The 12,045-nt window shown below is 42.5% G+C and overlaps 1 protein-coding gene across 1 annotated transcript in view; it reads right to left on the bottom strand.

The window, feature by feature from the left end:
* Window positions 1-12,045, bottom strand: part of T265_01138 (hypothetical protein) — a gene marked incomplete at both ends in the record, with an annotated part of 45,662 nt that overhangs the window by 21,155 nt on the left and 12,462 nt on the right. Inside the window, one exon of the mRNA XM_009165099.1 lies at window positions 1,139-1,244. Coding sequence (XP_009163363.1) covers window positions 1,139-1,244 — 106 coding nt within the window. The remainder of the gene's footprint in view (window positions 1-1,138; window positions 1,245-12,045) is intronic.

Genomic DNA, 12,045 nt, shown 5'->3' with positions numbered 1-12,045 from the left:
GGCTGCAACAACACGTTGACGCTCCTCATATGAGGATTGTTGTCACCGGAGTGAACTAAAATGTTTGCGACGACATCATGAATGCATGCTGTGAACAGGTATCCGGGTCAGAGCCTGGATACCTTTGAGTTACGCTCATTTTCCTCCGGTTCGCACACCATCATCATCAACATTTCATCACGAATCATAGTCCGCAAAAATAAGCCCACAATCTGTCGAAATTTTCTCCCAAAATTTCCCTTGGCTGACCTCAACCAAAAGAACCATTTTGGCTTCGAGGTCGAGCCTGTGTGAAAGTTGGGAAGAGCTTGTAATTTTCACTCCAACAATGCACAAACCTGACATTCTGCACTGGTTCTAGGGTCTGATAGGTATATTCTTGTCAGGCTTAACCGCAGTCAAGCATGGCGGTATTATCTTTTTTCGGGTGCACTGTTGCGCCTTCGGAACCCAAGAATGTGGATGAAATTTCGTGTCCGTGCTTAAGACAATTCAAAGCAAAAAGTCATGGCGTTTTTTCCCAATCTTTTGCAGCAAAACGAGTGCTCTTTATGGGCAGTTCATCGGAAATGCCAGAACCCCATGAAGACTTCGAAATATCAGCCAGAACTGATAAGTTTAGTGGTCACTGTCTCATAAGGGAATCACTCGCGTCCTGTTCTACACATCGAAAATTTATAACGGGGAGCAAACGATGAATTATATGGAGGTCCACCAGGTCGATTACACGCTAAATGAGTTCTGCTTCAAGTAAATGCTTTGATACTCTTCAAAATGAGGCAATCAACTTAGCAGGATGCCTTCATAAAATCACATTAACCACAGTGGAAACAGCTTTGGACGAAGTTGTCACAGAGAACTACTCCGGTGGTCCCCTCAGTAGTTTTATGAAATCCGAAGTCGAGTTAATGTGCTCAGTAACTCATATCCTTCCAAACACACAGCTCCACTTACTCTTGTTCCAATGGCCAACGGATCTGAACTTTCTTCCGTATCGTACTTAGAGCACGGGCGCACGTGAACCCTGACGTATACATGAGTTTGTTACGGACTGTACTGCCAGCACACTGTTGGCATTATTACAAATCGTCCCTTTTCAAAGCTTCAGTTGTTCTTCGGGTAGACAGGTGCAACACACCTGTCTATCCCATGTGGCTTTTGACCCGAATGTCTCTTTGTCCGTATTTGTTCTCTTTCATCTGCCCATGTAGTTGCTTCACATTTGCTCCTGCGCACAACATGCGCTTTACAGAAAAAAACAGAGCGGTGTGATCTGGGTTATTTCCGTGCGAATTTACGCCAACCTCACCAGAAGAAGAACTGTGGTTTCTGAGGCAAATTTGGGACTTGGCGGACTCATCTTCGGAGAAAAAATTAGTTACCGAGTAAAACAAGGTTGAGTAATTACTAACGAATAATATGAACTGATGTAACTAAAATATTTGCAGGAATTCGCATCATACTTCCCAAATAAGATCTTTATATGCGAATATATGAGAATATTTTGAGGTCAGCACTTTCTGCCATGGCTGAAATCTCTGAATTATTATTGAAATGCTTGAATTGTAGCACCTGAAGTTCATCTTAGAGCAGATTCCCCTTGTCCCTAGCCGTACCCAACACAGGAGTTAATTCGAATTTTAGAACAAATTTGCTTCCAGTCAACATTTTGTTGACTGCAAATTCCAAAATCTATTCACACCAAAAAACAGCTCATATATAGTTTCACCGGCGAAACTCCCTTCCGAGAGGTCATAACTCATGCAGCTAGTCAATACGGGACCACGCATTGTTGTTTGATTGATTGAAGGATGACTGACACTATATTCTAATTGCAAATTAATCACACTGCTGATCAGCCTCACTTTCCCGAAGGGTCAAGTATTTGAGCTGCCACTCTGGAGGTTGTAAATTGGAAACTTACTATGGTTATCGGTAAGATGCGCACTACTGAGGATTCCCAATTGGAATAAAACAGCTGCATGGAGCCTCTGGGCCTCTCAGCACATACAAGAGCCATAAAGCCCACAAATAAACGTCCACCAACCGGCCGACATGTAATTTTTCCACATTTTAGTTGCGTTATGCGCTTTAGAATGAACTACTTTGACTCATAAGTGACTAAAAATGTTCTCTGATGACCATTTACTAATACCCAGACTCCACTCCCTTATTCGTGATACGCTGCTGGCACATTAACATGGGTCAACCTTCAGCATGCTGTGTGTATTTTGATCACGTGACCTCTGACCAATTGAGTGAGCAGAGGACGTTGGTGCAGTGCCTCATCACTGGCAGTATGCCTGACCGACTACGAGGCATATCAAAATTACCTAGATTCTATCATTATTTACAACCGCTGAGGAGAGTTTTGGAAACTGAAGAGTTCACAATAGCTGTGGTAAATTAAAGACATCTGAAAGTATCTGAAACATTTGACAAAAATAACTAACGTGCGGCAGAGTCTGGGATGTTGAAACCGTCAGCTCATCGGTAGCGGAAGATGGATCTATGTGGTCAAAATATTTTATCGCGTATTAAGTTCGCACAATGGAGGCCATTCTTCGGTGGTCATTCTCTGAATGGCTCAACACAAAGCCAGCGAAGCTGTACTGTTGAACCTGTCATATATTAGCGAATGGTACTACAGATACCTCCGAGAAATATTTTCCAAAAAAAAACTCGGTGCTGGCTATGTGGTGCATTTTTTGGCAAATCCTGAGTTCATATTATATGTAATAATGCCAACTGAGGTCGTCTTGCCTTATTTAACCAGATACCATTATATGCTCCCTCAAAATTACCAATCAACTGTTCCCGTGTGATTGGATTGGCAGTTTACAATAGGTAGACCGAGATGAGAAGGCTTGTTGTGGCTACAACGCACCCCAGTTAGTATACTGCCGCGTTTTTGTTTCTGGAGAAACTTGAAATGAGAAGTTCACGTTAGAAACAGGTATACCAAGTGCCAGTTCTCATGTGTTTCTCATCGTACTCCAGAAACTGAATTAAGCAATAAGTAAGCGTCTGGTACATGTATGGACAAAAACAAGATCCGATTTAATGCTATCATATCTAAAAAATCTTTGGCTTCGTCTAACTTTTTAAGTCATACTTCGTTGTCTAATGGACCCATGCTTGTTGAATCTCCTTGATTGGTCAGCTTAGATCCTAGGACCGAGTATTACGCACAATAGACAATATGTTAAGAACAGCAGAGATTTGTACGCATAGTTAAATGGGCCCGATAATGTGCTTTTATCGCGAAGGTTTGTTGCCGGTATTAGCAACAGTCGTTTTCGCAGGATTTGGTTGCCAAGTGAACATTTTGCGGACACCTCTGCTCTTAGTTAGTCTTAGTAGTTCCGAGCACCCGGTGTCATCTATCAGCTGCCTCCCGAATCTATCCTCCGATTTCCAGTATCTGAGCCTTTTGAAAGACGAGGGGGCTGTGCATGGGCACCTGTGTAGTAGTGACAGAATAAATACACTCGTCATCCGTTTAACCGGTACCGTTTGAGGAAACCATACTATGGAACCAGTAAATGGATTGCAGTCCATTAACATTTAATAACGGTGCTGCTTGTTGCCGTCTCCTAGTTATTGATTAATTCAGGAAGTCAGCCCGTGGGGCATAAGGTATAGATAGCGTTTCCAGGGTCATGACTTGTAACAAATGGATTGTGCAGTAACGAAATGACCTAAAGTGTGCAACGTTGATAGGGAAAAAGAAGGGGGCTCGAACGGATGTCACTGCTGTCATTCACTAGTCACAAATTAGGTCATACGCACGACAACAGCTGATTAGTAATGTTTTATTAGCCCATGTCAGACGATAAGAAGATAAAAGGACTCTACAATACATACGACTGATCTAAGTCCCTGTCGCCCTTTCGTTCATCATTTCACCTTTATCTGAACTGAATCACCGATCGTCATTACTCATAAGCTGAAGGGTATCATCTTGGATAATATCGCAAGGAGAGGTAGTTTCCCTGACGAGCTAAAGTTGACTTATCGACCACTCGTCACAATCCTCTATTCGAAGGTTACCCAGAAACGGAAAGATTAGTTTCCGCATCAAAATCTCTAACGATTAAAAAATCTTGTTCGGTTTGGCCCACGTTTCAGAGCTCTTTGCCTTACTTCACGCCCGCGTCACGATAATAGTCAGCTTTCACTTACCTTGAAGCTCTTGTTGGAAAACCGATCTCAGAGTGAATTCATTAATTTGTGAAGAAGAGGGCTAGGCAAAAGTTGGCGTACTAAATGTTTACTGGAAAAAACAAACTTTCACTGAGTTTGGAAGTTAAATAACTCATTTTGTTTTCCCATTGCACGTCAAAAGTGCGTGAACTGCAACTGAGGTAACTTTATCAAACCGTGGGTGAAAAGTCACAAGAGTTGTGTGATTTTAACGATGCTATGAACCCTAAATGGATAGCAGTTACCACCTTAGTATTTGCTCATGTGCCTGTTGACATCTGTTTAAGTAAACCGAATGGTTTGTAGTTTACTGGATAGGAACCTCGTGTTCTCATGGCCTGATTATCTAAGGATTATTCAGCTACCTGGTGGCAGCACACTCAGGTATGATCAAGTGATCGAGCTTACAGTATCCCTGGGTTGCCCCGGTGTTGGCCGGTACAACTACCTTTAGCAGTTTGACCTCATATTTCGCTAAAGGTCCCTGCAGTAATCGCATTAGATCTCAGCTATGGGTCAATCCACTTGTCTAGCCAATAAAACACTATGAGTCATGCACTTCCAAGGTAAAAAGCGGAGTTAAATTTTGCCTTTGAAAATACTATTTCACTAGAGCTGAACAGAAATTAGTCTCCATGCGATCGGCTCCGGCTTCTGAAAATGCTGGTCCCTATTGAAAAATGACAGATGCAAAAGTGAAGACATTTTCTGGTCCGATTTGAATGATCCCAAGGCGGGTGCTTTTAGATGGACCTCTTCATCTGAAAGAACACACTTGGAGGAACCATTAGAGATCGACCTCCACCAAAGTGTTAAACAGCTTGACTTACTGATTTCTTAGATTTGGCCAAAACATGTCAAACATTTGACCGAATTTTGATGTCTTGTGAGTTCCGCATCTGTTCAGGACATTGTGAGAATTAGGTATTTCAGGAGGCTGATTGTTCCAAATGTTAGCAGTACGATCAAATAAGCTCACCAGTGAAGCTAGATTAAAATTCCAGTTGGTTCTTCTGTACATTTACGTACACAAAGTTTTTCATTTTCACAAATGAACATGCTAGCTAGGAATCTTCAAAAATACTTCTAGGTACATTGTATTCTAGTGCACGTCACCGTCAGATGCTCACGGTTCCGGAGGTTTAGCTGTTAGACGTAATTTTGTTTTGACTGTTCAGGCGGTTATTTTGAAGCCGGCAAAGTCAGGACGAATGAAACACCGAAGGGAACCTACAAACCTAAAAGGTTTGTACGTTCGTACCTATTTTCCTCTCAAATATTGGCCGAAAATGCCATTGTTGGGATGAACAATAGCCGTTCAATTCCAATGAAATGCGTCATTTATCTCGGTGCGCTTCTCGTGCACTTTCAGATCAGCATTCAATGCACAAACAGACAAACCAATTTGCGCAGAGCTCACTTTGTCATTTCAGCCTCACAAGTCCGATATGTGGTTGAACAGACGACTATAGAGTGGCAGTTGGGAATGGCCTAATTTACCACAATCTCCGGATATGAGTTATCCGAAATCGATCGTAATTATTTTCAACGAAACTACTTTTGTCAGGTCTGGCGGTAGTTGATTCGTGGTCAATAACAGACAGTATCATTTGATGAGCCACCCTGAGTACCTTCCTGTACGGAAACTCTTGCGAAAAAAATTCAGACTGGAAGGGGTTGGTTGGGACATTTTCTGTGAACCCAAGCTAAAATTTCTTAACGTCTGGTTGGTCGCCACTCATACAGACCTTTTCAAATTTTTTATGCATACAATTCACCTAAAGGGCCACATTTACTTTAGACCAATTCACTTTTACGAACCGACATTTCAACTTTCTCGTGACGTTACCGAAAAGTTTCATACATGGTTTCTTTGGCTGGTGTTGTCTTCCATTTTCAATAACTTTGCTACAAGTTAGTGACACAAAGCCTCTACTCCACCGTTTGAGGTGCTTTAGATATGATCGATTACATCTGCAAGAAAGTAGCTTTCCTTCGCATAAAGTAGCAAACAGAACAATTGACAGTCAAAAGAATACTTTCAAAGCCGCTCCTTGATTTTATAGGAGGAATACTTTCGCTATTAAATAAGCACTAGTCAGTAAAATAGGCGAACTGCCGCACAGCACTAGTTTTGGTCACGAGTTCGGCCACCATTTCGACCATAAGTGGGTTCATTGTATGTGAAATGAAATAAACGCAAGAATACTCTGAATTTTGTAGAGGTTTTTTTCTCAAGAAGTACACTAATATAAGTTCTCACATGCAAGTATACGAATATGCACAGTGTAGTCGTAACAAAGACAGAAAACTTTGGAGAGAAGATTTCAACCCACAGCGCGAACACTAGGCTTTAGTGTATATACGCGAACTACAGCCCCGGACTATTTTGCAGCACAAACCACACAAAGAACCTCACCACATAGTAACCAAGGTCCTTCTAATACGGCAAGTAGGCAGAAATCCAACTTCATATTTTTTTACTGACCTAGCTCAAATTTAGCAGGATCGACGTTCTCTTCTGCATAGTCACAGCAAATGGCACCTAGAATACCACTGATCGGACGGCCGATGCTGCCATCAGATTTGAATGAAAACAAATTTCGATCGCTCAGATTTTTGTACGCTTCTCGCCGCTGATGGCCACGTCAAACACGTGCCTACTGCTATATGCCATTCACACTGTGACTGAGGCTCATCTATTTGTCCTAATCTTGACCTGAGTTACCGATAAAACGGCACGGAAATTCTACCCCAGCTGGATACCACCGGATGGCTGCTTCAAGTACAATCATCGTGTCATCCTTTCTGATCCAGTCGGAAATTTTTGATTGGACACCCCTCCTGAAAAATTGACCAGCCTAGTTGGTTGTCGTACCATCCATTTCTTCCGCTTAAGTAAGATAGTAGCAAACAGGAAAGTATCAACATGTTGCCTAGTTAATTGGTCAACTGGTCCATTCGTGTAAATACTGAGTTTGGCGTGTTTTCCAACTTCGTCGACCCCCAATATTTCCAATAGAAAGGCAAGCATGTCACTGCCAGATACTACTCACATAACTGACAATCCACGTGAAAAAAATGCCAACGACCTAAACCAATGTGGAGTTATTGGTAATGCACTACTCATAAGGTTGCTGAAAATTTGTCGCTAGCCCACTGGTGGTTCACCTGGGTCCCAGGTGTGTCACTCGCGAAACCAGATTAGTTTGTATATGAGTGTATTTCACTCTGGAGTTACTTAAAAGGCATCCATTCAAAGTGTTAGCCTGAACGGTACACAAACCTTTTTGGAGATACTGCACAAACAACATCCATTATGCTCAGGTGTGGACCTTATCCAAATTTGGCCTTGACTTTTGACCTACTTGTTACCGGGTGTAGCTTATATAATTTCATATAAAAGGTCCTTCAAAACTGAAGTCAGTTTTACCAATCTTTTGAGCCATAACTTTGTTCCTTTTCTTCCATTGTATCTATACATAGTCGTACAGTTATGACTGATTTTCGGCCAGTCGTCACCTTCAGAATTGAGCCGTGGTATGGCCCGAGGGAAGACATCACCGGCAAGGAAGCAATCTTGGTTGACGAGGAGAATTCGGAGCAAATCTTCCAGAATTAGGATGTACACTAAGGCAAATGAAATGTATCTCTTACAAGCATACAACGATGGATCACTCAGCAGTAGAACCTCTAGCAGACCGAGAAAAATCCTCCTGTGTGGAGAGAATTCTCTCCAACAATGTTATGCCCCGTGGTGAATTTGTGGACGGTTCCTAGAATAGTCAGAAGAGAGAGAGACCCTACTGTGGTGTGACAGTTTGCGCACCTCAGCGACCTATTGAGCTATACTGGATGGTGTCCCCCCCTACAATGACAGAGTCTCCTATACCAGGTTGGTCAGTGGTTAGAGGTCTGGTAAACACAGTCTCATGGTCCTCCAGGTTGGGGGGTTAAACATGTGGCAACTTGTTCCTAAGGAATTGTAATGCGCTTGCATTTCCTGCCAAACACCGCTACCTTGTGGTTAAACTTTTGAGCCAAGCTCTTTGGTTGAGTACCCCAATCGTCTTCCTGTATAGGTGAGAACGCCATGACAATATCTCAGCTCACGTACAACCATGAACTGGACATATCCAAATAAACTCATGCCACATGAGCCGTCGCGTGGTGCCATCAGCCGGGTTGCCTTACTCGCTGCATAGATCAGGGCAGTTGAGCAAAAACAGGTTACTACTGAAGCCTCCCTCATTTCTCTCTCAAATACTTCTTCTTCCCCCTCTCACCCCATTAGTACCTCTCCTCTTGTATGCCCACCACTTAGGACTGATGATTCCGTTCATCTTGTATCGGTTTTGCGTGCAGCATCTGCTCGTCTCATGGCACCGAGATCCTCAGACATTTCCAAATCTATCTTCAAGCCTCGACGTCAAGTCTATCTGGCCGCCCTTAATAATCGCAATCTGAAAGAAGCAAGAAAACAAGCTGCTCTTGCTCTCACACTGGACTCGCTTGGCACTGGTGTTTTCTTGGTCTCAGAAACAAGAATAGTAAGGTAGTGAAACATGGGTGTTTAACACTGATGTGATAGTTATTTGGAATCATCGGCCGGCCACCGATGGATCGAATACTTTATCGAATACTAGTGTAACGGTGATACTACTGATCGGGAGGCACGCGAGTAGTATGTGTTGTTCGTAGAATTTCGCTTGGCGTCGACTGAGAAGTGGAATTCTGTTGCGGAATTCGCGGGGCCAATTTGTGACATTTGCTTTTAATTGAACGACGAAGGATTGGAGGCAATGAATCTCCAGGAAGACTCGTTCGGGAGAAGATCTGTGTCCAGGTTTTGTAACTAAGATGCAGAATAGAGTTTTGCTTCCTTGTTCAATGGTCTGTAACCGGTCAGTTGGCATTTCCGAATAAATAACTGCGCATCGAAGGCCTTCTTCCTTTCACTAGTAGGTTTGAGGAGCTGATCAATGCACAAACGTTTACCAGCCTAGTTGGCTGGGGAGCTGTGAATTCAGTGCACACTAGAATCAAACAGACTGTTGTTGTATCCAAGCCGTTCAAACACTAACGGAGAGTCTAAATGCCTTATATAAATGGTCATTGATGCTTGCGGAGTAAACGGATAATTTTTGCGCCAGTAGACTCAGTCCCGCGGGATTCTTTTGTATGACATTTCTACTTGATCAAATTAATCGACTTGGACAGGATGTACAAGGGGACTGTCAAGTTAGATAAAACAGACAGACGAATGTCTGCGATGCATACCTAGCTTGTTTGGTTATTGATGGGAAGAGGAGTCCGAAACGTACTTATATGACTCTGGATTAATTTGATAGTCGAATAACATCTGGAGAAATATCATACACATTTTCATAGCAACGTAACACGGTCAATGCACATCAATCATTTTTATGCAAACGGACGAAAGTTGTCTCATAAACAGCACACAGATAGACTTTTTCAACTGTACCGGTTGTAGACGGACTTAACAGTGGTCGTGCGAAAGCAAAGTTAATTTCTGCAGCAGCCAGTTTCACTTGTTTTTGTTGACACAAACCCAGAAAAGACACCTTAATTGTGCAGCCGAGGCGAAAACTGGGGAAGTTGCGCCTGCGTTGTACTTCAAACCTCGGCAAAACGACCACCATCTACGCTATCTGAGCTACCGGCATTTTCCTCTATAGAAAATCTTGTTTCACTGTGATTCAACAAATACACATATTTGCGCACGGATTTTGTTTTAAACGGACTCTGAACCGAATCCAGTCAAATTCCTGGCTTATGATTGTGTGCGTAGTGTGTTATATCTGGACAGTAGTTGCGATTCATTTTGTGGTCACGTGAAGCATGTCCATTTCTTTCAGATTGGTCATTCTTCTTACTTTATAAAAATGGCTTGAGCACAAAAACGAGAGGGGGTTTTTTCACATGTGAATGAAAGAAAGTACATGTTTTTGTTGGGGGACGGTAGTCGTGAAACAAAGCTCGCGCCACAAAGTTCACTTTTTGTGCTACTGGTTCACTAGACTGGTTACGATCCACGTGGTTTTGATGCTTGTTGATTCGTAGGTTCGTTGTTACGAAACGATGCATTATTGGCCGTGATGATTAAACGTATTTATTACTGTCACGATGGAAATTCTGAGAACCGATTGTATATTCAAAACCCTGCGGGATTTTTTTCATCATTTCCACATCTGACTGTTTTTGCACGATTTATAAGTAGAGAATAAAATTATAGGTATGAGCCAAAACGCGATGTTTCTATAGTAATGTTTTTTGCAAAACCAAAAGGTAAATCCTTCAAATTTTTATAGTAAGCTGGTGTGAAAACTCAGGTAGGCATCAGCTGACGCGACGATTTTGAGTCTGGACAAGAAGAATGATTTCAGTGAGGAGATAAGCACACAATGTTTTGTGATTTTGTAACCTGGTCAGATCCAAACAACCAGGCACTTGGACTGGAATGCCTCTGGTTTTTCGAGGCCAATAACACCCGTTCAGTTTTCATTTTCGGTTTTCCGGATATTGTTTTATGATTTGCTTGATGCCGCTGGGCAGGCTAGGCGATTGCTTCACTCGGAAACTGGGAATTCATGTGGTGAATCAATCTGATTGTATGTCTGCTCTCTGGATCTGTATCTGCATGAACAAATAACAGATAATCAGATCGTGACCAATAATCCACCAGAAAGCATCCCAACAGATCGTTTATCTAACAACTTGCAATATATTTTCATAAAGGAAGCTACTCACAAGGTTGCTGAAAACTCTTCGACAGCCCACGACCGGTTTCGTCCCTCTTGGGGCTTATCGGGTAGTCGCAGTCCCCGAGTTTCCGTTAACCTTATGATCTACTTGAACCCAAATTACACTGTTTTCGAGAAATACACTCATTTGCAAATCAGTTTGGCTTGTAATATACACCTATATAATTCAATTCGTCATTTTACCAGGTCCCTGAATAAGAACAGTCATCAAGTGGAGCTTATCACTTCCTAACATACGCCTGCTCCACCTGTCAAGCATGGTGGAAGTTAGAAACATTTGACTTTGGCTTCTAGCACTGCCTTCTTTAGTAGTATCTGCCAAGTTGTCCGGAAATAAAACTGGGAATATGTCGGCAGTCTTGAGTTTGCATTATTTGCCGAGTACAGCGACCCCCTTGCCTGCACCTATTCAAGCCGCTCTTGAATAAAGACTGTTGGCGTCATTACGTCTTCACCTGGACGAATTTTATGGCACACTTCATTACATTGAGCAACATGGAGAATAATGTCGTTTCCTTTTATCGGGTTACGTTCCCGTAGTAACAATTTTCATTGCTTGATGCACGACGATTTGCGTTATCCTTAGAACTTCTTGGTGGCTTTACAAGTCATGTTAAAAACATGGAAACTATGGTGATATTGTGCCTCGTTGGCTGTTGGATACTGTGCACATATTTCCGCGTATTGATAGTGCGTTCTTCTGTGTGTGCTTCCGTGCGTACATCTCATTTGCCTATTTCTGACACCAGTGACAACTGCCTGTGGACACCAAACGTCGTTTCACAAGGTTTGACAATTTGGATAGGCGTTGTAGATTATGGCAGTCGATCCGGCGCACGGTACGCCAAATGGCAAAGTGACGTTTGACCGAGTACTGAAGGACGAGTTTATCGTTCAAGGTGGACCAGAACTAAATTAACTATGCCGCCGATTGTTTTCAAACCCATCCCACTTATTTTGTCTCCGTGTTTTGTTCCTCGTCGATTTAGCAAATGCCTCGTTTGAATGTATTCCAGCATTCGTCTCCTTAATCGGAGAAATACCTACCAAAGTT

Source organism: Opisthorchis viverrini, assembly GCF_000715545.1.
Source record: "Opisthorchis viverrini unplaced genomic scaffold opera_v5_12, whole genome shotgun sequence".
NCBI lineage: Eukaryota > Metazoa > Platyhelminthes > Trematoda > Opisthorchiida > Opisthorchiidae > Opisthorchis > Opisthorchis viverrini.
The sequence above is the reverse complement of the archived record's forward strand: the minus strand, read 5'-3'. Positions and strand labels throughout refer to the sequence as shown.